General features: G+C 43.7%; 1 protein-coding gene across 1 annotated transcript in view; it reads left to right on the top strand.

Moving 5' to 3' along the window:
- The window catches only part of reck (reversion-inducing-cysteine-rich protein with kazal motifs), a 101364-nt gene that overhangs the window by 72785 nt on the left and 3579 nt on the right, over positions 1-25000 (top strand). Inside the window, exons 18-20 of the mRNA XM_082545773.1 lie at positions 11146-11356; positions 11699-11772; positions 20014-20169. Coding sequence (XP_082401899.1) covers positions 11146-11356; positions 11699-11772; positions 20014-20169 — 441 coding nt within the window. The remainder of the gene's footprint in view (positions 1-11145; positions 11357-11698; positions 11773-20013; positions 20170-25000) is intronic.

Genomic DNA, 25000 nt, shown 5'->3' with positions numbered 1-25000 from the left:
ACATCAATGACCTCCTGACCCAGTATGAACCTTCCAGATCCCTCAGGTCATCTGGATCCGGTCTTTTATCAGTTCCCAGAGTCAGAACCAGACACGGAGAAGCTGCATTCAGCTTTTATGCTCCTTATATCTGGAACAAACTCCCAGAAAGCCTCAGATCAGCTGAAACACTCAGTTTATTTAAATCCAGGTTGAAGACTCACCTGTTCTCAGCTGCATTTGAATAAAGCACCAAATCCACACTTTAAGCTTAAATTTCAAAACTTACATTTAACTACTGATTTTATCTACTGTTCTGATTTTATCTGTTTTGATTTTATATACTGTTGTTTGTTTGTTTGTTAATTAGTTAGTTAGTTTATTTGCTTGTTTTAATCAATTTTAAATCATGCTTTTTATTTGTTCTTGTTTCTAATGTCTCTGTAAAGCACTTTGAATCACCTTGTTGTTGAATTGTGCTATACAAATAAACTTGCCTTGCCTTGCCTTGCCTTGAAAAACCTTCAGTCGGCTGCAACAAAAGTGGACAGGGACTAGAAAGAGGGAGCACATTTCTCCCATTTTGGCTTCTCTTCACTGGCTCCCTGTGAATCTCATCTTAAAGACCTGGTAGTATTCTATCACCCCAACTGAGCAGGTCAGTCTCAGAGCGCTGGGGTGTTTGTAAACCGTAAACAGGGCATTGAAAAGTGGAACTGTTTGGATTCAGGAGACAGACAGTATCTCTACTTTTAAGATTAGGTTTAAAACTTTGCTTTTTGATAAAGCATATAGTTAGGGCTGGATCAGGTGACCCTGAATCCTCTTAGTGCATCATGAGGAGCCCCCAGCAGCCTAGGCCTACTGCAGCCTAACTGTTCTTTTCACTCACTCTGCATTGAATAATTAGTTACCAATCATTTCTGGCACTCTTCGACAGTGTGTCTTTTGTCATGTCTGCACTTTCATAAAGACGCTGACTGTAATGACAGCTGGGGTGGACAAGGCTAAGCATCAGCCTTTCAAATGAATTTAAAGTCTATCTGGGTCTTTGGTTGATTAATAGGCTGGTGTGGAAAAATGCTGCCACTCCTCCTATTCTGACAGTTGTTATGATTTGGAGTGTTGATTCATTTAAACTAACATAATCATCCTGCTGCAACCAGGTTTCTGTAAGGCAGAGTAAATCCATTTGTTGATCAATTATTAAGTCATGTACTAACAGAGACTCGGAGGAGAGAGACCTAATATTTAATAATCCACATTTCACTGGGTTTTTTTTGTAAACATATTTATTGAGGGCAGCACGGTGGCACGGTGGTTAGCACTGTTGCCTCACAGCAAGAAGGTCCTGAGTTCAATTCCACCATCAGGCCGGGGTCTTTCTGTGTGGAGTTTGCATGTTCTCCCCGTGTTTGCGTGGGTTCTCTCCGGGTACTCCGGCTTCCTCCCACCGTCCAAAGACATGCAGCTTGTGGGGATAGGTTAATTGGATAATCCAAATTGCCACTAGGTGTGAATGTGCGAGTGAATGTGAGTGTGAATGGTTGTCTGTCCCTGTGTGTTGGCCCTGCGACAGACTGGCGACCTGTCCAGGGTGTACCCCGCCTTTCGCCCTATGACAGCTGGGATAGGCTCCAGCGCCCCCCGCGACCCTGAAAAGGAGAAGCGGAAGCGGATGGATGGATATTTATTGAATTTTGTATTCATAAACATCCCACACTTTAAACACCTTGAATATGTGGCAGTAAGAAAGCACTAAGAAAGCAAGACATTCAAAAAACAAATTAAAAAAAATACTAAGGGAAATTAAAAAAATAAAATAAAATAAAAAACAAAAAAAAAGTACAGGATAGTCTATACTGTATACATTCCCAAATTTAGTTGCATATTTTCATTACATTATCCTCTCTCTCCAGTTCCTCAACATCCCCAGTCTTTAATAGCTCCAGGATCATTTTCCAAATGTCAAAAACTTCTGATGATGTTTTCCTAACCACATAGGTCAGTTTCTCAGGAACTAAACTTGATGACACACTGTTTAACCATTGGTCAAAAGAGGGGCCACCAACATTCTTCCAGCATATTGCAATGCAACATTTGGCCTGGAGTAAGAAAAGGTCAACCATCTTTCTGTCTGAGCTAAATTACAGTCATCTTAATAAATGCCTAAAATACAGACGTTGGGACTTAATGGGACAGGGTGATCTGAGAAATATATTTTAACACTGAGCACTAAAACTTTTGAATCTTTTCACACTCCCACAAAGAGTGGTACAATGGACCCTTGTGATCAGTACACTTATAACATATGTCCACTATATTAGGATAAAACATTAAAACATTTTTTCAATTTCTACCCACAGCAAGAAAACGTATTTAGAAAACTAAAACATTGTGGCCCTCAGCTGAGCAGCCCAATAATACCATTCTAGGTTTGGCAACTGTAGCCCTCCTCTATCATAGGGCACGTAGAGGAGAGAGAGTCGAAGTCTTGGCTTCCTGTTGTTACAGAAAAAATTTGAGAGAAGCTTTCTGTTTTTTGGGAAAAAAGAAGGTGGCGGGGCTAGTGGAACTGATTGAAAAGCATATAGGAATTTGGGTAATATGGTCATCTTTTTTATGTTTATTCTTCCCAGTATAGATATAAGCAATGTTGTCCATCTGTTGATCTCTTCCCCCAATTCTGCTACCATGGGTTCGTAGTTGGTTGAACTAAGTTTGCTTATAGTTGGAGTTATTATGATGCCCAAGTATCGAAATCCTTATGCAGCATTCACAAATGGGTGGGATACTAATGGTTTTCTCCTCTCATTACCATTTAAAAATATAATTGATGATTTTTCTCTGTTCACCTTGAATCCCGAGATTGTACCAAGTTGATTAATCAATTCCAAGAGAGCAGGTATTGTTTCTGAAAGCTGTGATAGAAACAAAATAGTATCATCAGCATACATTGCTATCTTGTGTTCAATATCCATGGTCTTAATGCTGTGAATTGAGGTGTGTGATCTAACCACTATCGCCAGTGGTTCCATGTCTAAAACGAAAAGGTGAAATTGGTGACCCTTGTCTCGTACCTCGAAACAATTCAAAAGGGTGAGAGATGAAGTTATTAGTAGATATCATTGCAGTAGTATCAACAAGTATTATTTTGACCCATCCACAAAAATGTTCACCAAATCCAAACCGTTTAAGCACCTCGAGCATATAGGGCCATTCCACTCGGTCAAATGCTTTTTCTGCATCGAGAGATAAGATTGCATTGTCAGGGAACTCTTCACAGGCATGAATTATATTAAGAACTCTCCTCACATTGTGAAACCCCTGTCGGCTTTGCACAAAACCATTTTGGTCCGTATGTGTAATGGCAGGTAGTATCCTTTCTAGTCTCATTGCTAAAACGTTTGCTATAATCTTTGCATCGGAATTTAAAAGTGATATGGGTCTGTATGAACCTTGTTCAGGGGCCTCTTTGCCTGGCTTTAGAATAAGAGTGATCAGAGCATTTTGTAATGAAGCAGGGAGACTCCCTGTTTTAAAGGATTCCAAATACACATCTACCAATTGACTATGTGCACGTTAGCATATGCTACTTCCGGTGCGGAAACTCCTGTGGGGAGCTTTGTTTCCGGTGTCCTATTCGCGCCTGGTTTACGGCCCAAAACAAGTTAAGCAAATGAATGAATCAAGCGGCGATTTACATTTCTATAGATGTCTCAGGCATTTACCCAATATATCTGTAAATGATGTTCATCGACTTGTTGATATGTTTTCCCCGCGCCTCAGAGCAAAAGAGAAAAGGGATTCAAATGTTATATTTCTCAGCTGTCCCTTGTTTATCGCGGGTGTTATGTTCTAAAAATAACCAGCGAGAGGTGAAATCAAGTAGCCAATTTTATTTTTTGATGGTGCAAAACGTTTGGTGGACATCGTGGACATACAGCACTGCACTTCAGAGTCACACTGCTAGCATCGATGCAGCGATTCTGTACTGTACAGGAGAGACATCACGGAGGAGATCGTCTGCAGCGATCAGGACGCAGGACACAATGTGACGTAAAAATAAGCAAACTTGCACTAAAAAAATCTGTGAAACAGCGAGGTGAAAGGTGAACGTTATAGCGAGGGACCGCTGTAATTTTGAAGGTAAGTCACAACATACCCTTCGTACATACTAATGTATAGAAACCGTTACCAGCAATCATTCATTTTTTGTGTGGCTTTTTTCACGGTTTGTTAACATGCTGTGTAGGTGTGTACTTGACTAGCTGATCTCGACATAACGGGGAAACATCTGGTTTGACTATTCGTCACCTGTAGTTTGAATGCTGAACATTTGCCTGTTTAATTCATAAGACCAGTCACTATGCAGAGATGTGCTTCTGCATGTGGACGATGTGTCTTCTGCTGCAGTGATGCAGTTCTGCTTGTGTTGAGTGATGTAAACAACTGATCGATCTAAACTCTTTAAACGTCAAAATTGATCATTAGATTTTTTATGACACAGCAGCGGTGAGTGTTCCCACCTTCTGCTCTTTGTAACTTAACGCCATCTTTCCGTTTTCGAGTTTTGGACATGATTTTGGAGGATATCGTCGCAGTAGCGATTGACTGCAAAGTAAAGCTACCGGAAATGTACAACCCCACATCCGGTCTCAAACCAGGAAGTTAGCATTTTCTCGTGCACAGGGTCAATGGGGCTATTATTTTCTCTTTAAATAGTTTATAAATATCTATCGGGAGCCCATCTGGGCCAGCTGTTTTACGTCCTTTCATGCTTGTGATGGCATTAGAGACATCATTCAGATCCAAATCCTTCTCCAAAGCAATTTTTGTATCTTCAGAAATACAAGGGATGGTCAGGCCATCAAGGAAACTGCGTTCAGAGTCAAGTAAGCCATCTGAATTATATAGCAATTTATAATATCAGTGATTCCTGAGATTAGGGACAAAACAGGTTTTAATTTTCTAAAATATATTTTTTGTTTTTTCAAAAACATATTTACTAGGGATACACAAAATTCACGGTTCGGTTCGATACTTTGGTGTCATGGTTCGATATTTTTTCGATACAAAAAAAATGTTCATGCCTTTTTAATTTGTCATTTATTAAAATTATAAATATATATTTTAACTCAAAAGTACAGTTTTTAAATTTAACCCTAACCCTTGTGCGTGTTTTTTATTTTGACAGCGAATGCGCACCTGCGGACCACTTATGTGCAGCCCTGGTTATTTAGCTCGTCATATCGCAGCCACAGAAATTCTTTTGTCCATGAAACCATAAAGCTGCACTTTCTTTTTGCCTTATAGTCTGATTTGTCATAACTTCTCCGTTTTGTGGTAAGCTTTTCTTTGGCTGTCACTTCTTCACCCTGACCTGTCTTATTTGGCTCAGCAGAACTGAAATATAAATCCTGCTGCTTTTACACACGCACTCACATAAGCTCAGCGATTCTCTGCGCGATCAACCTCTCACATGTTTAAGCTTGCTGCGGGAGATTTCACTTGTCATGTTTGCGTAGTAAGCTAACGATTGATAAGACGATGTCAGAGGAATTGGTGCACAAATTATCATCACTCACAGATCAGTGCTGTCGCTCTCTATACACAGTTCGCGCGATTGCAAAGTGAAAGCAAAAAAACAAGCGCAAATTCAAACGCGATTTCAATATGTCACATATTGACAGTGGCTCACCGATGCCAATGACATAATTACCCAGCTACATTTCTGAAAGAATGCAAAAGCATTGACATATATTTTTCCTTCCTACGATAGCCCGACGGGCACGGCAGAGATAGATTTTGGTAGCCCAACTGGAAAAATCGCTAGCCCCGGGACGTCAGGCTAGCGATTTTGTGAGCCTTGTATCTGATTGAGGAATCACTCATCTTTGGAAAAGAGAGTTTATTACAGAGAAATGTCTCTTTCCAAAATAAAAGCTATACTATCCGCTTCTTCTGGGCTATATTCTCAGCAGCATATTAAACATATCAGGTCCCCATAAGGAGAATCCTGTGCTAACGGCTGTCTAAATGACTCGGGTAAAGTTTGTAGCATGCATGCTTGTTGTTTTTGTCTGCTTCCACTTGTCTTTGCACTAGGATGCTGTCGGAGTAAATGTGCAGTCATATTCGTTGTGTTCCCACTAGTGCTTTCAGGTTAATCTGAAATGACGTTAACGCCACAACACGGCAAATCTCCGTTAACGAGCTACCGCGGATCGCCCTGTGCGTGGGGCTGGACGGCCAACACGTTAACGAGCTAACTGCGCTAACACACTAGTTCCCACCCATGTAATTGAGCATTGTGTGGCACATCCAACATACTGTTTTACTTTAGTCCATGACTCGCTTACCTTCAGGGTCATACTTCACATAAAAACCAAAATAGTTCCAAACGCCAGATCTGAATGAGGGTGGGGGAGGTTCAGTTTGCCATGTTGCAAGGAGAGCTTAACTTCTGTCTCGCTAGCTTGCCCTGCGCTCTTCCTTCTGACTATGCTGTCTGTGTTGAGCGCTCAGTGGATCTGCGCTCGACAGTGCAGCCTAGGCGGAGTAGTCGAACGCAGATTCACTGAGCGCTCAACACAGACAGCATCGTCAGAAGGAAAGTTGATAAATAAAATAAATTACAAATTTTGTATTGTTCGATAGATATGCATACCGAACCGAAAGCACTGTATCGAATGGTTCAATATCGATACGAATATCGTTGCACCCCTAATATTTACATATAATTGTTACACAAAGTTTTGGCTGTCTCACCATGTTTTGGTCTCCCATTTTTTAATAATTTATGCTTTTGCTGGAGAAGTGCAAGGTTTTTGTCAACACCATCAGACACAAAGAAATGCAAAAATATATATTTTAAATTAAGTTGTTTCAGCAATTTTGACTATTAGCAGGTTCTCTGTTCTACTGTTTATGCACATATGTTTTCAAACTAATTATACCACGTTTAAAAGTTAGATTGTTTTGGCTTTTTATTATTAGATTTACAGTCATACATATTTTCAGAAGCTTGTATTTAATCTCTATAAGTCGTGGCTAACACCGCTAGCATGAGACACGAGCGTGATGCTACCGGGATTCCAGCTGCTGCGGGCGGACAGGACGAGAGAGAGCGGTAAGAGGAAAGGAGGGGGACTGGCAGCGTTTGTGAACGACAGATGGTGTAACCCTGGGCACATCACTGTGAAAGAACAACTCTGCAGCAGAGACATTGAGCTGTTAGCTGTTAGCATGCGTCCGTACTACCTGCCCCGGGAGTTCTCGCATGTTATCGCGATAACAGCGTTGTCCCCCCCTCGGCCAACGCAGATGCAGCCTGTGACTCTCTCCACTCTGTGGTCAGCAGACTGCAAACACAATCTCCGAGAGCCCTTCTCATAATATCAGGGGACTTTAATCATGCCTCACTGGACTCCACACTGCCCACCTTCACCCAGTATGTGACCTGCCCCACCAGAGACAATAAAACACTGGACTTACTGTATGCCAATGCAGAAGAGGCATACAGTTCATCACCTCTCCCTCCACTGGGCAGATCTGACCACAACCTGGTGCACCTTGTCCCTGTGTATGAGCCCTTAGTGCGCAGGGAGCCACCAGCCACCCGCACAGTACAGAGATGGTCAGAGGAGAGCGAGGAGGCTCTTAAGGACTGTTTTGAGTCAACTGTGTGGGAGGTGATCTGTGACGACCACGGAGAGGACATCGACAGCCTTACTACATGCATTACTGACTCACCCACCCCCACTACTGCTGTTCCACCTCTGACACCTCAGACACTTCACACCTCCTCTATTCACCCTGCTCACTCCTCCCCACCCCCAACAACAGCATCCAATACACACTCAACACAAGGCTCCAGCCTGCCTCTCTCAACCACCCAGGTTAGGAGGGAACTGAGGAGGAAAGGAAAGCTGTGGGTCCAGATGGCATCAGCTCAAGAGTGGTCAGGTCCTGTGCAGACCAACTGTGTGGGGTGATGGAGCACCTCTTCAACCTGAGCCTGAGGCTGGGAAGAGTCCCACAGCTCTTGAAAACCTCCTGTGTTGTACCAGTGCCAAAGACATTCCCTATTCCGAGCAGGGTAAACTGTTCCCTCGATGTTTTTCTCATAAGGGTCTTCTGAATCGCTCTTTGTCTGGTCCCTCACCCAGGACCAATTTGCCATGGGAGACCCTACCAGGAGGCAAAAGCCCCCAGACAACATAGCCCCTGGAATCCCTGGGACACACAAACCTTCCACCATGGTAAGGTAGCGATTCACGAAGACGGCCCTGGTGGTTGCATTTGTTTGATTTCTATTTATTGAGAAGTAGAGATCCATGTTTTCTCCTATGAATTTTATGAAGTCAGAATCTTGTAACCAAATTTTAGGGTGTAAGCGCCAGTTAAAATAGTGTTTGTTCACTTGTACAACATTATAAAATAGCGAGACTGGGGCATGATCTGACAGAACAATACTACCGTGAATACTGTCAGTTACACTAGGTAACAACGATGAGGAGATAATAATCTATTTGAGAGTGGGTTTTAAATGTTGAAGAGTAGCATGAGCATTCCGTTCTGGTAGGACTTTGAGAGATTCAAATCTTCTATGTATCGAAGTAGTTTCTTTCTTGTTTGAGAATGTGAGGTATCTGTCCCTGACGAGCGATCAGTCTTTGGGCCCAAGGTACAATTTAACCCTTTACAGCCGATCGGAGCGGGCACGCTCTGTTTTGCGTAACTATTTTTAAATCCCGGTAGCTCTGCAACCACGTAAGCTAGCGCAATAATTTTTTTTGCATATGAAACTGGAGGAGTTGTACTTACATCTTATGCCATCAGCTTGTCCTAGGTCACAGTTTCCTTCCACATATAGCTTTGCAAAAACTGCATAAAAATCACTTGCAGCAACAAAAACATGATATTCCAGAAACACGCTTCGCCGATCCAATCAGCTGTTTGTAACACTTCCTACGTCCATCAGCGTGAACTATCACATGACCGCATGACCTGCCCGAAACCGGAAGTGACGTCATTTTGCGGAAATGTAGTTTTTTTTTTACCATCGTACCTCATGAGCTTATACTTGTGTTTTTAAAAGTTTTGTTTGACTTCATGACTTTCTGTGTCGTTTCTGGGATGCTTAGGACTCATATTGCACTGCTGGAAATAGTTTATTGTGATGCATATGCTGTTATTTTGCAAATTTGCACTATAATATTTATTTTCGTTTTTCCTGCAGTATATAAAAATTGGTGTATTTCAAAAATAAAACTATGAAGACACTTAAAATAAATTTCCTGTGGTGGGAAACTAGTTTGTGCAACTTTTTTGTGTTTACAGTTTTGAGGGATAAGCCTCTTACATTTCTCTAACTAGAAATATATGTTAAAAAAACAAAAACGATTTTCAATTTTTTTGTAGTTTATTGCACTTTTTTGCAATTTATGTAATTACTATGCACCTAATGCAGACATATTATTAAAGTTTGGGCTATAATGGTTGTATTGATGTATAGCAACTTGAAATGCTCCCAAAAATGGCTCCACAGCATGTAAAAATATAATATAAGCTCTGGCGGACTTGGTTCTATGGTAGGTCTTAAAGGGTTAAGTCACCTGCCAATATGATCTTACCAGGAAGGGTGGCCATTAACAAAAACACATTCTCAAAGAACAATGGGTTGTCATCATTGGGGCCGTAGACATTAAACAAATTTATATTTCCTTTCAAGAAGGTACCCTGGACCACCAAAAATCTACCCGCACTGTCATAAATAGTGTTATTTACCTGAAAAGGCACTGAGTTGTGAATTAACACTATAACCCCTCTAGAATGAGATGGGAAACAGGACGCTAGTACTTTGCATGGCCATCTCCTTTGTACTTTCACCAAGTTGTTTCTGAGTCGATGGGTCTCCTGGATAAAAACGATTAAGGACTTCAGATGCTAAAGCCTGGTAATAACCTGCTTTAGCTTAGTCACTTTTACCATCCCCCTTACATTCCAAGAAGTAAATTTAAACTTCTTATTTGGAAGCACCTCATGTTTTGAGGAGTATTGAAAAAACAAACACAAAGCTGAAAATCTGCCATAAACAAATCTCCTTAGCTATCACCCCGAACCAGACAGCCCTCCCTCCTGTGCACTCACCGATCCAGTGTAAATAAGGGAGCAGTTAGACCAAACCAAGCAATCTTAAAAGAACAAAATACAACTAACAAGTTCTTCATGTCTCCCAGCGATAGTAAATATTTTCACGAAAATGTATATCTGAAATGTTCATTGGAGTCTCTTCTGCAGCTTATAACACAAGTGAAGAACCGATTACTTCTTGGGACAAAAGTTTATTTGTGAGGAGAGCTACCTGTTTAACAAGTGCATCAGACTTGTTTTTCTCTGAGTTAACTGTGTCTTCTACGTTGCTAATTCGCACTTCTGCTTCATCCATGCGTGCCAAGAAGTCCTGCCTGCACGTGCCTGTTAACGTCCTGTATGGCTTCCAGCACCACATCAATTTTCGTGGAAAAGTCATTTCTGATCTCGTGGAGAATCTGAATGACATCCATGTTGTGTGCCGTTCCAGTATTTTCGCCTACGCGTGGCTCAGGTCTAGCATCATCTGCTGAGTTAGCTTGACTACTAGCATACGATACATCGTCTTCCCCATTTGGAGAAGGGTTAGTTTTAATTTTAGTGCCTTCTTCGCTGGCATATTTTTGCATGATATTATACTAAATGGCCACAGGTGGTAAATTTCACTGTTCGTGGAGTAAAAGTATAATTCTAAGGCTTTTATGCTGGGAGCTCACCAAAAGCCATATGTTTAGCCACGCCCCCGACATTTCACTGTTTTACTCTTTGGTTTGGTGTTGTTCTGTACTCTATTCTTTTTTACTCATAACTAAAAGAAGTTTAGTTATTGTTGTTTTTTTGAATTTGCAAAATCTTCTTGTTGATTGATCGAAGATGACTCACAGTTTTGTCCATTTGAAATTATTTCAAAAACACAACAAAGGTACATTTTAGTTTTGTCTAGTGCTTTTTATCAGACTAACAGTACCTTAAACATAGCTTTTGTTTGTATGTATGTATAGTACAAAAAGAAGACAATCAAATACACTTCCCATAATGTAAATAGTGCCTGGTGTGTTCTGTCCTCAGGAAGGCTGCAGAAAGCCAAAACAAGTCTGTGGCCATAATGGCGAAACCTACAACACGGTGTGTGGCGCCTATTCTGACCGTGTCACTGTGGACTATGAGGCCCCCTGCAGAGCTGTGGGAGCTGTCTCTGACGTGGCCCCTGACTCAGCCTGCAGTTTGGTTTCATGTCCAAGTCTGTCCACTCCAGGCTGCCACCCTGTCACTCCACCAGGTGAGTGGAGTAGCACCATACATGAAAAGGTTAACTGGGGTCAGCCAGCAGATAAAATTACACCGTGTACATGACATTTATGTAGCGTCATGGGCAGTACGGTGGTACAGTAGTGAGGACTGGTTCCTGGCAGGGCCTTTCTATGTGGAGAGCGCGTGTTCACCCTGTGCCTGCATGATGACTGCAGCTCCCTCAGGCCAGGACATGCATTTTAAGTTGACTGTGGATGTGAGGTAAAGTGGTTAAAAATGTCTGAAACACTTTTAACTGTCAGTACAAGTAGGATAGTGTCACATAAAGATGTTGCATTTTATTATAATATGTTCTCTGAACTTTATCCAGGAGCCTGTTGTCCCATATGTGCCAGCATCCTGCAGATCCTCTGGAGCAAAGAGCGAATGAACACGTTCTCAAAGGTATGGACGGTTCACAGCTGTTTGTTTGTTTAGGTAACAAATCCACTGTCCAGTATGATATGTTTATGAATGATTTATGCTGATGACAAAGGGAGTTTCAAAGTACTATTTTCTTTAATCAGTGTTGTTAGGTTTGACTTATAGGTAGGGTATGAAAGCTAGAGCAGGTAAAATCAATATTGACCAGTTTTCATGGTGATGTGTCGTAACAACCAGTACAATCCACACATTCAAAGAAATCAGACATACATGTCCATAAGTTATGTGTAAGAATGAGAAATGACACATGTAAAATGAAGAAAGGGAGGTGCAAAAAGGCGTGGAAAGTTATGACACCAGCTGAAATCTGTCAGTAAATAGAAAGCAGTCCTGCAAACTAATAGAAGCTGATTCAGTCCCCACTGATGGCCTATAAAACGCTGTCTCATTACCGAGATGTACACCAGAAACATTTCATAATAGATAAAACCGTGAGCTCTCTCAAGATATTCACATCCTTATTTTTCAAAACATACTGAAAGCACTGTTTAGAGAAGAACTACTGAAGGTTCCAGTGGGCACTGTTGGGACCACAATCCCAAAGCATCCACTATAAACTGGCTACAACCAGGCGCTGCCCTTAAGATTTCAGGTAGAGGAGTAACAAGAATGATCAAAAGGGTTGTGCAAGAGCCAAGGACGACTTGTGGAGGGCTACAGAAGGACCTGGAATCAGCAGGTACAACTGTTTCAAAGAAAACAATAAGCAATTCACTCAGCCGCCTGTATGCACACTCACCATGCAACATGCCATTGTTTAAGAAAAAGTATGTTGAAGTCCGTTTAAAGTTTGATGAAATTTGCCTGTGAAGTACTGGGAGACTATGGTCTGGTCAGATGAGACCAAGATTGAACTCTTTGGATGCTACGTCATGTTTGGAGGGAAAGGGTACTGCATATCATCATCATGATGGCGCTGGAGTGACGGCAGCCTTTCCAAGTAGCTCTGCAACACCGCACCTTTTTGTTAACTTTAACTTTTTAGACTAGGCTTTTCAAACTTTTTTTCACCTTCCTCTACTTATACCTCTTAGATATAGCGATACAAGATGGATAATGCACTTTTTAAAACTTCTGGAACCAGCTCCTTCATCTATTCGAGAGCGGAGCTGCTGGCACTAAAAACAAAGGGACAGACCGGCATGCGACACAACATCCCGGCCGAGCTAAAGAGGAGCTACAGAGGCTGCAAAGCTGGAGCGAGGAGAGCGGATCACCGGAGGCGATTCAAACCATCAATCCCGACAGTGATCATGGGCAACGTGAACTCGTTACAGAATAAGATTGATGAACTGTGCGCTCTGAACAACCACAGACTATACCGTGAGTGCAGCTTGTTTATCTTCACGGAGACGTGGCTAACCGAGCTAACGCCGCAGGCTAACGTAGACCTATGCGGTTTCACACCCGTGAGAGCCGATAGGGACACGCAGGCCAGCGGAAAAAGCAGAGGTGGGGGACTCATTGTCTACGTTAACAACAGATACTGTAACCCTGGACACGTCTCCGTTAAAGTTTCGGTATGCCGTCCGGACCTGGAGCTGCTAGCTGTTAGCTTGCGGCCATATTATCTACCTCGGGAGTTCAGTCATGTGATCTGTGTGTGTGTTTACATCCCTCCGAGGGCCGACGCAACAGCTGCCTGTGAGAAAATACACACAGTCACAGCAAGACTTCAGACACAAAACCCCGAGGCTTTCATTATTATATCTGGAGACTTTAACCATGCCACACTGGACTCTACTCTGGCTGCTTTTCACCAGTTTGTGAATTGTCCCACAAGAAGCAACAGGACAATTGACCTACTGTATGCTAATGTGAGAGATGCATACAGAGCCACCCCCCTCCCCCCACTAGGGAAGTCAGACCACAACCTGGTTTACCTACAGCCACAATACACACCCCTCGTCCAAAGGCAGCCGGTCACAACGCGCTCCATCCGGAGATGGACCCCAGAAAAGGAGGATGCTCTGAGGGACTGTTATGACACCACAGACTGGGATGTGCTCCTGAGCCCACATGGTGAGGACATAGAGGGGGCGACACACTGTCTTACAGACTACCTCAACTTTTGTGTGGACACGGTCGCCCCTGCTAAGACGGTACGGTGTTATCCTAATAACAAACCGTGGGTAACACAGGAAGTCAAAGCTGTCCTCAACATGAAGAAGAAGGCTTTCAGGAGCAAAGTGAAGGAGGAGATGAAAGCAGCACAGCGGGAGGTGAAACGCTGCCTGAGGGAAGCAAAGGACACCTACAGGAGGAAGGTGGAGCAGAAGTTGGAGAGGAACAATATGAGGGAGGTCTGGAATGGTGTGAAAACCATCACAGGCCACAACACCAAGAAAAGCACAGTGGGGGGGACTGTGGAGAAGACAAACGAACTCAACAACTTCTTCAACAGGTTTGACCAGCCCACAACCCCCCCACCCCCACCCTCACCTTCACTACAGAGTCCAATCCCCACTCTCCTGCCTCCCTCGCTTCCCCCCCTTCCTGACACCATGACACCCCCCTCCTCCAATCCCTCTCTCAGCAGCAAGACATCTCCCCCCCTCCCCTCTTCCCAAACATCTCCCAGTGTCACAGTGGATCAGGTCAGGAGACAACTGAGGAAGCTTCGCCCCAGAAAGGCAGCAGGCCCAGACAAGGTGTGTCCCAGGATGCTAAAGGCGTGTGCTGCTGAACTTGGGGAGCCGCTACAACGAGTCTTCAACCTCAGTCTGCGACTGGGGAGAGTGCCCGCCCTATGGAAGACATCCTGCATCGTCCCGGTCCCCAAAAAGAACCGGCCCAATGAGCTGAATGACTTCCGACCGGTGGCACTGACGTCACATCTTATGAAGACTCTAGAGCGGCTCTTCCTCAACTTCCTCCGACCACAGGTACAACATGCCCAGGACCCACTACAGTTTGCATACAAGGCGGGTGTCGGAGTGGAGGATGCCATCCTGTACCTCCTACACAGAGCCCACTCACACCTGGATGGGGGAAAAGGCACGGTCAGGATCCTGTTTCTTGACTTTTCCAGTGCCTTTAATACCATCCGGCCCTGTATGCTTCAAGAAAAACTGAACAGGATGGAGGTGGACCCCTGCCTGGTGGCTTGGATCTCCGACTACCTCACCGACAGACCACAGTACGTCAGGCTGAAGGACATCACGTCTGACACAGTGGTCAGCAGCACAGGAGCACCACAGGGAACTGTGCTGTCCCCTCTTCTCTTCACCCTGTACACCTCTGACTTCTGCTACAACTCTGAATTATGCCACATTCAGAAGTTTGCAGACGACACAGCCATCATGGGGTGTATCTGGGATGATCAGGAAGAGGAGTAAAGAAGTCTGGTGAGGAACTTTGTCGCATGGAGTCACACAAACCACCTGCAACTCAACACCTCAAAGACTAAGGAACTGGTTGTGGACTTCGGGAGGTCTAGAGCAGGTCCACTGCCAGTTCAGATAGAGGGGGAGGAGGTGGAGGTGGAGGTGGTCAACAAGTACAAGTACCTCGGGCTGTGGGTGGACAATAAACTGGACTGGTCATGCAACACAGAGCACCTGTATAAAAAAGCCCAAAGCCGACTGTACTTCCTCAGGAGGCTGAGGTCTTTTAACATCTGCAGGAAGCTCCTGAGGATGTTTTACCAGTCGGTGGTTGCTGGAGTACTTTTCTATGCTGTGGTGTGCTGGGGGAGCAGCACAGCAAAGAAGGACTCATCCAGGCTGGAGAAACTGATCAGGAGGGCTAGCTCTGTGGTCGGCATGAAGCTGGACACTCTGGTGACAGTGGCAGAGAAAAGGACATTAAAGAAACTGCTGGACATTATGGACAATGCTGGGCATCCTCTGCACACGGCCATAAACAATCAGAAGAGTCTGTTCAGTGACAGGTTGCTTCTCCCCAAGACAAGAACTAACAGACTTAAAAACTCCTTTGTCCCACACGCCATCAGACTGTTTAACTCCTCTCTGGAGGGGAGAGGGAGGGGAAACAGGAGGACAAAGGAGGGGGGAACAACTAAGCTGTAGTGCCTCTTCACCTCACTGTACAATACCTTGTGCAATACTTTTGTAAATAGTCAACAGTGCAATAGACTCAATACTTGAAATGTGCAATTCACTTGTATTTTTATTTTTATTCCTATTTATTCTATTTATCCCCTTCGTATATTTTATTTATATTGTCTCTGTATTTATATATATGTGTGTGTGTATAACTCTGTAACTTCTGTCGGTGCTGTGCTTTTTTGGAAATCGAATTTCCCAGAGGAACCCACCCGAGGGATTAATAAAGTTCTATCTTATCTTATCTTATCTTATCGCCCCAGAAACACCATACCCAAACTGAAATTTGGTGCTGGGAACATCATAGTGTCGGGCTGTTTTTTCTCTATACACCACTGGCATTCTTCATGTAATTGAATGAAGGATGAATGGGAAAATGTACCAACACATTCTTGATAAAAATCTGCTGCCAAGATGGTGAAGATGAAAAGAGGGTCGTTGCTGCAACAAGACAATGATCCCAAACAAACAGCCAAAGGAAGGAAGCTAAAGCTGCTGGAAGGGCCCAGTCACCTGACCTGAATCTGTGGAAAGTGCTAAAGCTAAGAGTTCATACAAGGGGCCCACAAAAGCTTCAGGGTCTGAAGACTGACGGCCAAAATCAGGAGGACAATAAATGTTCCCCATGTGGATCAAATAAGCAAGTTCAGTACTTTGTGTCTGTGTCATTTCTCATTAATATGCCACTTAATTGGATTTCTCCGTGGATTGGATGGGTTGTTAAACACACCTGGTGAGAATTCAATAGCGCCTTTAGAGATAGATTTACTTACAAAATTTGTGATGTGTTATTCCCACACAGGGATGCTGTGTGAGACTTTGTCTGAGCCGCTCTAGCATTGTCCTCTATGGGCAAGGGAGATGGAGGAGGCTGTGCTTATGACATTCATGGGAGAACTGTAAATCCTGTCTTGATGAGACTGACCCTGGATGAACGAGAAGGATGGTGGCTACATTTTGATGTATATATCCCTCCTGCCATCCTTTAAAAAACTCACACCCATCACCCTAGGGACCATTCTCAGCCACGCCATAAAAAGACCATATATCCATATTTTATTCCACTTTAAATTAGCCAACCTTGTAAAACTACTTCTCCCTGAAATATTCATGTAAAGTTTTAATTATATTTTCGTTGTTTTAACCCTTCAAATCCCAGTGTTATTACATGAGCGCCCTGTGTTATAAGCCCCAAAAACCAAAAAACGAAACTAAATATTTCCACAAAAAACCAGTTGAAGTAATATGTGATTGTCATTATAAGTAGGCCTTTAGATGGACCAAAGATTGGCACCAACATACATTTTGACCTGCCATTATTTTTTTTGCATTTTTTTTGCAATTTAAAAATTAAAACTTCAAGGCCCTGAGTCTTCATTGACATCCAAGAAAAGAAGAAAAAATAAAATCATATGATGATAATTTGGGGTTGAAAAATAGCGTTTATAATGGAAGTCAATGGGCAGAAAATGGTCCCCAGGGTGATGGGTGTGGGGATTTCTGCTGCTCAGCCATTTTAGGCTGATTTAAGGAATTCACACTGGAATATTAACATTGACAGGTAAAAACTATCCTGTGGCAAGTTTGGTTATATTCCACTGAACACAGTGGAAATGGCAGCCATTTAACACATAGCAGTGGCACAAAAAGGTCCCAAGAAGGCAGGAAGGATATTATACCAGCGGTCCCCAACCCCCGGGCCTTGGACCGGTACCGGTCCGTGAGTCGTTTGGTACCGGGCCGCGAGAGTTGAGGCTCAGGTGTGAAATGTCTGGTTTTCAGGGGTTTTATCGGTTTTCAGCGTTATTTTGTTATCGTTTTTATCGTTAACTCGGTTTTCCTGGGGCTTTTCACGTGTGTTATGAATAAATCTTTTTTTTTTTGGTACCAGTACTAGTTTTATTTTGTTGTATTTATCCGCGACACCTTAAAGGCCGGTCCATGAAAATATTGTCGGGCATAAACCGGTCCGTGGCGCAAAAAAGGTTGGAGACCGCTGACTTATACCATCAAACCCATAAATATTTGGACAGAGACAGTTTATGTTTTTTTTATTTTGGTTGTGTACATTACCACAATGAATTTGAAATGAAGCAACTCAGGTGCAGTTGAAGAGCTTTCAGCTTTAAGTCAGTGCAACTGCCTAAAACTGTGAGGACCCAAAGCATTCTTCTAATGCAGTCTCTTCATTTTAGGAGCTCAGAGTTGGACAGATTGGTGCAGTGTGCAGCACTGTAGCCTCACCTGAGTTCAGTTCCACCATCAGCCTTTCTGTGTGGAGACTGCATGTTCTCACTGTGATGGCGTGGGTTCTCCGGGTACTCTGGCTTCCTTCCACAGTCCAAAGAAGTGCAGTTAGTGGGGTTAGGTTAACTGGTAAATCTAAAGTACCCATAGGTACGAATGTGAGTGCGAATGAAAGACCAGACAAAGAGCGATTCAGAAGAACACCATGGGAACCGTTCACCCTGCCTGAGATAGGGTTACCAGGCCTCGCCCTAGAGCCAGGCCGGCAGAGGGTGCCCGAAGGCGAGCATCTGCTGACTGTAGAAGTAATATTCATCCAGGAAGGTCTTTTCATTGGCCTTCAGGTCAACGGTGATCCAGGGTTTCTTACTGGGAAAACAGACATACAGTCCTAGTTGGGAGGATGTATCCTCACAGAAATGTGTATGGTCAGTGATGCAGTCTGTGCTGCTGTTGATGTCTTCCCCATATGGATCATCCCAGTCTGTCGCATCCAAGCAGTGCTGCAGGGTCTGGCTGGCATCCTGACTCCACCTCCTCACAGACTTGGTGGAAACAGGAAGTCTTTGAACACATCAACATGCATACATCCTGTGCGTTCTCAGAGGTTTATTCATTTTACAGACTGCTGGGAGGTTGTCAGAGTCAATCATCACAAACGTCTCAGGGTGTTTACACTGTAGGTCAGCTACAGTCGTGTGGAAGAGGTCACACAGAGGTCATCAGCTGATGCTGGTACATAAACACCAGTCAATAAGCTGAGGGTGTACTGAGTGATCAGCACTAGGTTACTCTATAAAATTGTCTTTCTTTTCCCAAGCACATCAAAATAGTTTACAACATAACAGGTTACACATCACACCACAAACAACGTCTCTATAAAAGCATGATTGGGAATCCTAACATCCAGAAAATATAGATCGATATGTAGAAAAAATCAAACCCAGACACTCAGAGGGAGCCATGCCTGCCTGGATTACTTCATGTCAGAGGAAGAGCACAGCCCAAATGTGAGTGAGGGAGACAGTGATGTGGAGCTGCTGATGGATGTCCTGATCATAAATCAGTAAATGTTGTGGTGTGATGAGGCTGTAGTAACCTGTGCTTTTCCCAAGCACAGGTTACTACACTGGAACGGTCACCACACAGTCTCTTGTGTTATAAAGTGCTTCACAAACCTGAACATTACGGCTAACAGCTGTAGATTTTCCTGTTTCAGTGAAGCTAGCCCAACAACAAAGAGCCACTTAGTGTTTAACACAGTGACAGTGGACAGGTTACCAACATAGGACTCATAGTTGCAGCTGGGGGCGGCACAAACGTGACCCCCTCAGTAGCTGGCTAACATAAACTGATGTACTGACCCAACCAACCAATCTGGTGGCATCACGCTCTGTACTGACACAACATGGTGCTGAACATGTTCTGTAACCTTTCATTTTAAGCACTTTGGTTTTTAAATCCAGGCAGACAGACAGAGTGAAGTCTTTTTTTCATGTAAATGAACTACTGCTGTCAGCGTTAATCTCGTTACAATGACGTTAACGCCATAACCGCATTAACGTAGCAAATCTCCATTAGTGTCAACGTGTTAGCGCGGTGACGCGTTAGCGCTGTGCAGCCCCACAAAGGGGAGATTTGCTGCGTTAATGTGGTTATGGCGTTAACGTCATTTTAACTAGATTAACACTGACAGCGCTACTAGAAATGCATCGATTTCTGTAGTAAGCTCAATGCTGTCATTATATTTGTGTCAGTGTTTTCCAGTAAAGACAGATACTGTGGTGCTGTGCTGGGAGCATTTGTTGCCCTCATTAAAGTGTCACTGACCTGTTGTATGAAAGTTGGACAGCAACATGAATGTAATGCTGTGTGTCGCTGCGTGCAGCTGAACAAGAAGCAGCCGGTGACGGTCCACGATGTCCTTCAGATCCTGCGGCCTCACATCTCAGTGCCGCAGTGCGATGTTTTCGGCTACCTGAGTATTGACCACCTGCTGGTGGTCATCATCGCCCCAATGGACCAGCAGCCAACACCTCTGCAGGTAACAAACACCATCGTGCACACACACAGATATAGTCTGTTATATCTGTTGTTCTGCACACGCTTATGTGTTCTTTACTTTGATGAGAATGTGTGAACATTGTGTTCACAGTGTTTGCAGTGAAAGGCTACACTTTAGCTGTGTGACGTTCCCCTGAATGAATTAATAGCATGCATTTGTGTGTGTTGCTGTCACATGATCTTTTAATCACGTGTTCTGTTCGGCAGTCGTGACGAGCGCAGTTCAGGTCTCAATGCTTTGCTGTGCCAAACACATTGTTTCCCCAAGAAGAGCAGCTTTGGCGCTCTGTAGGCTTTATTGGATTTATTTATGTTATATTATTATCTGTGTGGATGCTGCAGTCGACGGGGTGAAGGCTGAGGGGAACGTTGGAGATGAACCAAACACATCAGGTCTCCAACTTTATTTCGTTACGGGACCAGTTGATCAAATCCATAATAATCCATCCTTTAGGTTTTAGAGAACAAGACTGAGGAAATCTTTGAGGGTTAGAGTTAGACGAAACTAGACAAAGACATAGAAGCAGCAGCAGGGAAGATAAGGGAGGGAGAGGGTGAAAGATGGGCCCTCCTCCTCCGAGAGCCAGAGAGTCATGAAGCATGTAGTTAGGCCTGGATAGTTGAGGTTCAGTGGGATTAGGCCTCCCCATGCAGTATTTCTACCCAACTCACCTTTTTCACTCACTATGTGTTTATGTGTGTTTCGTGACTGAGTAAAGATGGCGCCAGTGTGTGCGGCAGGCCGTCCTCGTCTCTGTTGTCAATCTCTTTTCCTTGATATTTGTTTATTATTTGTTATCTTTCTGGCACTATGCCCCCCAGATGGTTATGCATTAATCACCTATGACGGGGATACTTTGTTAAATCTTTGTTTCCCCCCCTATGCTGGGTTGGATCAAGGCTGGAATTTGGGAGATGCTACCTTTCCACATATCATCTCTTCTACTGGTTCATACGGTTCCCCTCTCTGCTCCCCGCCTCAGAAGCGCTATAGGAAGTGGGGCAAACGGAGTGGGTTTCAGGTTCGCTTAAAGGCTTACCTTAAAGCATCAGCTGCAGCTAATTCCCTCACCACCGCGGGGATTATACGACTTCCATCTGCTCGGGATCCATCATCCTTCAGGCTGCTCAACCATCGCTGGATCTGTCCGGTTGGTAAACAAGCCTGTCCGGTTTCTCCGGTAGTCTCTCTGCCTGTTCGTGTTTGGATTGGGTCCCCCAGTGATGGTGTACGGCTCAGGCATTTAAGCCGGCTAAGACGTGCTTCCAGCAGAGATAAGATGCCGATCTCTCGGATGGCTTTATTAAACGCAAGATCGCTGGTGAATAAAACCTTCATCTTAAATGACCTCTTCCTCTCCTCTCGGCTTGATGCTCAGTTATTGACTGAAACTTGGATTCATCCTGGTGAGTCCTCTTCTTTTTCAGAGCTACTACCCCCGGACTGTGTAGTCTTCAGTTCACCGAGGCCTTCGGGAAGAGGTGGAGGCGTGGCCTCTGTTTTTAAAAACAAACTTAAAGTTCGGCAACTGCCCTCTCCTACCTATTCTAGTTTTGAGGTTCAGCTTGTGGAGCTTGCCGGACCCCCAACGATTCTATGTGCTGTGATTTATCGACCACCTAAATATAATAGGTATTTTATTTGTGAATTTGCTGACTTCTTAGGTTCATTTTTATTAAGTTATGACCAAGCTCTTATCACTGGAGATTTTAACATACATATTTGTTGTGCTGATGACCCCCTAGCCAAGGATTTTCTTGCCCTAATTGACTCTTTTAACCTTACACAGTGGGTCAGGGAACCAACTCATCTTAAAGGTCATACCTTGGATTTGGTCCTCCCATATGCTTTGGATATTTGTACTATGGACATTGATAATACTGGTATTTCTGACCATTTTTTGGTTATGTTTGATGTTGAGCTATGTGCAATTGATTTAAATTCTAAAGGCTGTCATCGCCCTGTACGTATCATTAACTCTGAGACTGTGGCTAACTGCATTACGGCCTTTCTAAACTTTGCCTTTTTTGATCCAGACTTCACTGATACAAACTGTTACACACTTCCATTGGTTGATGATTTTGCCAACGCTATGCTATCCACCTGTTGTTCCATCTTAGATACTGTGGCCCCTATAAAGATGCAAACGTCCCAGAACTTCTCATCAACCATGGCTAAATGACACTATACGAGCCTTACGTCGTATTGAGACTAATAGCCACAACGCCCGAATGTTATTCAAAATTTTTAATTCAGTGATAAATCCCTGTCCGGACTCTTCGAGCTCGGCCTCTCAGGCTGTCTGTGAGCAATTTCTTAATCCCGCTTGTACCATAGGCCTACTAGTACAAGTGGAAATACACTAAAAATTACCTCCAAGTGTTCAATACTGAGTATTGTAAAACAACTGATTGACATCAAAATTTAAACAGGAAGCAGGATAAAGTCTGCTTACAATTATCTCTCATAAAGTTATTTTTAGCTGCTTTAACCATTTACAGCTTTTCACATGTTAATGACTTAGTTAATGATCTAACTAGCATAGCAACAGCGTTTCAGGGACATGCAACAACTGTACCCACACTCCGCACATCACGTGTCTGATTAGCCACATTGTTACACCCCGGCCTAGGCAACCGGAGTGCAACACGAAAAAAGTAAAAATAAAGAAAAAAAAACACACACAAAAAAACCCCACTAAAGCTCACCACCAAAATCCCGAAACGAAAGTATCGACAAATCTATTTACAACAAACTATTTATTTATAACAAAACACCAAACTATTTACAACACGGGGGAGATCGCGACCATGACACACTGAAACAGGGTTTAAATACATAGAGGGAGCAATCAGGAAAATGGACAACAAGAGGGAAACACAGCTGGGGCAAATTAGAACTGACGAGACAGGGAAACGTAAACTGAAAACACTAAGATAACACAGACTTTCAAAGTAAACAGGAAACACATAACAGTCACGCCAAAAACAACACACTGACAACACCGAAACGTAACAGTTCCCCCCACCCAAAAATCAAACATGTAACCCCAAGTGAAATGTTTGATCAAAAGCGGATGAAGGCTGGTGGAGGCTGGAGCGGTCCCACGGACCCTCCAGCAGACGACGAAGGCTGGAGCGGTCCCTCGGACCCTCCAGCGAAGGCGGATGAAGGCTGACGAAGTTGATGAAGGCTGGAGCGGTCCCACTGACCCTCCAGCGACGACGATGAAGGCTGGAGCGGTCCCACGGACCCTCCAGCAGACGACGAAGGCTGGAGCGGTCCCTCGGACCCTCCAGCGAAGGCGGATGAAGGCCGGAGCGGTCCCTCGGACCCTCCAGCGAAGGCGAATGAAGGCCGGAGCGGTCCCACGGACCCTCCAGCAGACGACAAAGGCTGGGGCGGTCCCCGGACCCCCCAGCGAAGGCAATCCCGGACGAGTCCCCATATGTTACACCCTAGCCTAAGCAACTGGCGTGCAACGCAGGAAAATAAAAATAAGGAAAAAACACACGACAAAAAAACCCACTAAGGCTCTCCACCAAATTCCCAAAACGGAAGTGTCTCAAAACGAAAGTATTGACAAAACCCATTTACAGCTATTTACAACAAACTATTTATTTATAACAAAACACCAAACTATTTACAACACGGGGGAGATCGCAACCATGACACACTGAAACAGGGTTTAAATACATAGAGGGAGCAATCAGGAAAATGGACAACAGGAGGGAAACACAGCTGGGGCAAATTAGAACTGACGAGACAGGGAAACGTAAACTGAAAACACTAAGATAACACAGACTTTCAAAGTAAACAGGAAACACATAACAGTCACGCCAAAAACAACACACTGACAACACCGAAACGTAACACACATTTAGCTTACCGCCGTCGAGTGGATGCTCAGCATTTACGTGGAGCCACAGCTCAGTAAACCTTCCGGTTTCGCTCTGCCCTTGACAACAACAAGTGCAAATACATAATTTGTGAAAAATATCAGTTTAGATGGTATTTCTTTTAACTCGTTAGAGGTTAATTTCTCCAGCTTACCGATAACAAAAGTTTTAGTCAGTCTGCTCTGTTCGGCTGTAGAAGCAAGAGACTGAAAACTTGGGAGCTGGTACTAAGGAGGGACAAGAGCTGCCTAGAGCTTCACCGATTGGCTGACATGCGAGGAGTGGAGTAAAACAATAGGCTCTCATCAGAGCTCATCAACCCTCTGAGAAAACTTAACCCTTGTTTGACCAGAGCATATCATATATAATCTGCGTCCCTTCTATGTTTAAATAAATATTTTGATCTCATTTCACTTTCATTAACAGGGACAGTAAGAACAGGACAATGAACATTAAATGTTTTAATTTTTCTTCTCTTTTTGTTTGAGATGATTTTAGGAACTGGGTTACACTAACTCTCTCCCTGATTCTATGCGTAACCTGGGTGTCTATTTGGATAGCTCCTTTAAGCTCGATAAGCAAGTATCATCTGTAGTTAAATCTGTTTTTTTTTTTCAACTGCGCCAGATTTCTAAAGCTAAGCATTATATACCACACAGGGACCTGGAGAAACTTATCCATGCTTTTGTGACCTCCAGGTTAGATTATTGTAATTCTCTCTACTGTGGTCTCCAAGCCTTCTCTCTTCGAAGGCTGCAACTCGTTCAGAATGCTGCGGCTCGCCTTCTTACTGGCACTAGAAAATTTGACCCTATTACTCCGGCTCTTGTTGATCTACACTGGTTACCAATGAAATATCGCATTGAGTTTAAAATCTTGCTACTCACTTTTAAAATCCTGAATAACATTGC

This window comes from Aulonocara stuartgranti, assembly GCF_965226115.1.
Source record: "Aulonocara stuartgranti genome assembly, chromosome: 9".
NCBI classification, from domain to species: Eukaryota; Metazoa; Chordata; class Actinopteri; order Cichliformes; family Cichlidae; genus Aulonocara; species Aulonocara stuartgranti.
The sequence above is the reverse complement of the archived record's forward strand: the minus strand, read 5'-3'. Positions and strand labels throughout refer to the sequence as shown.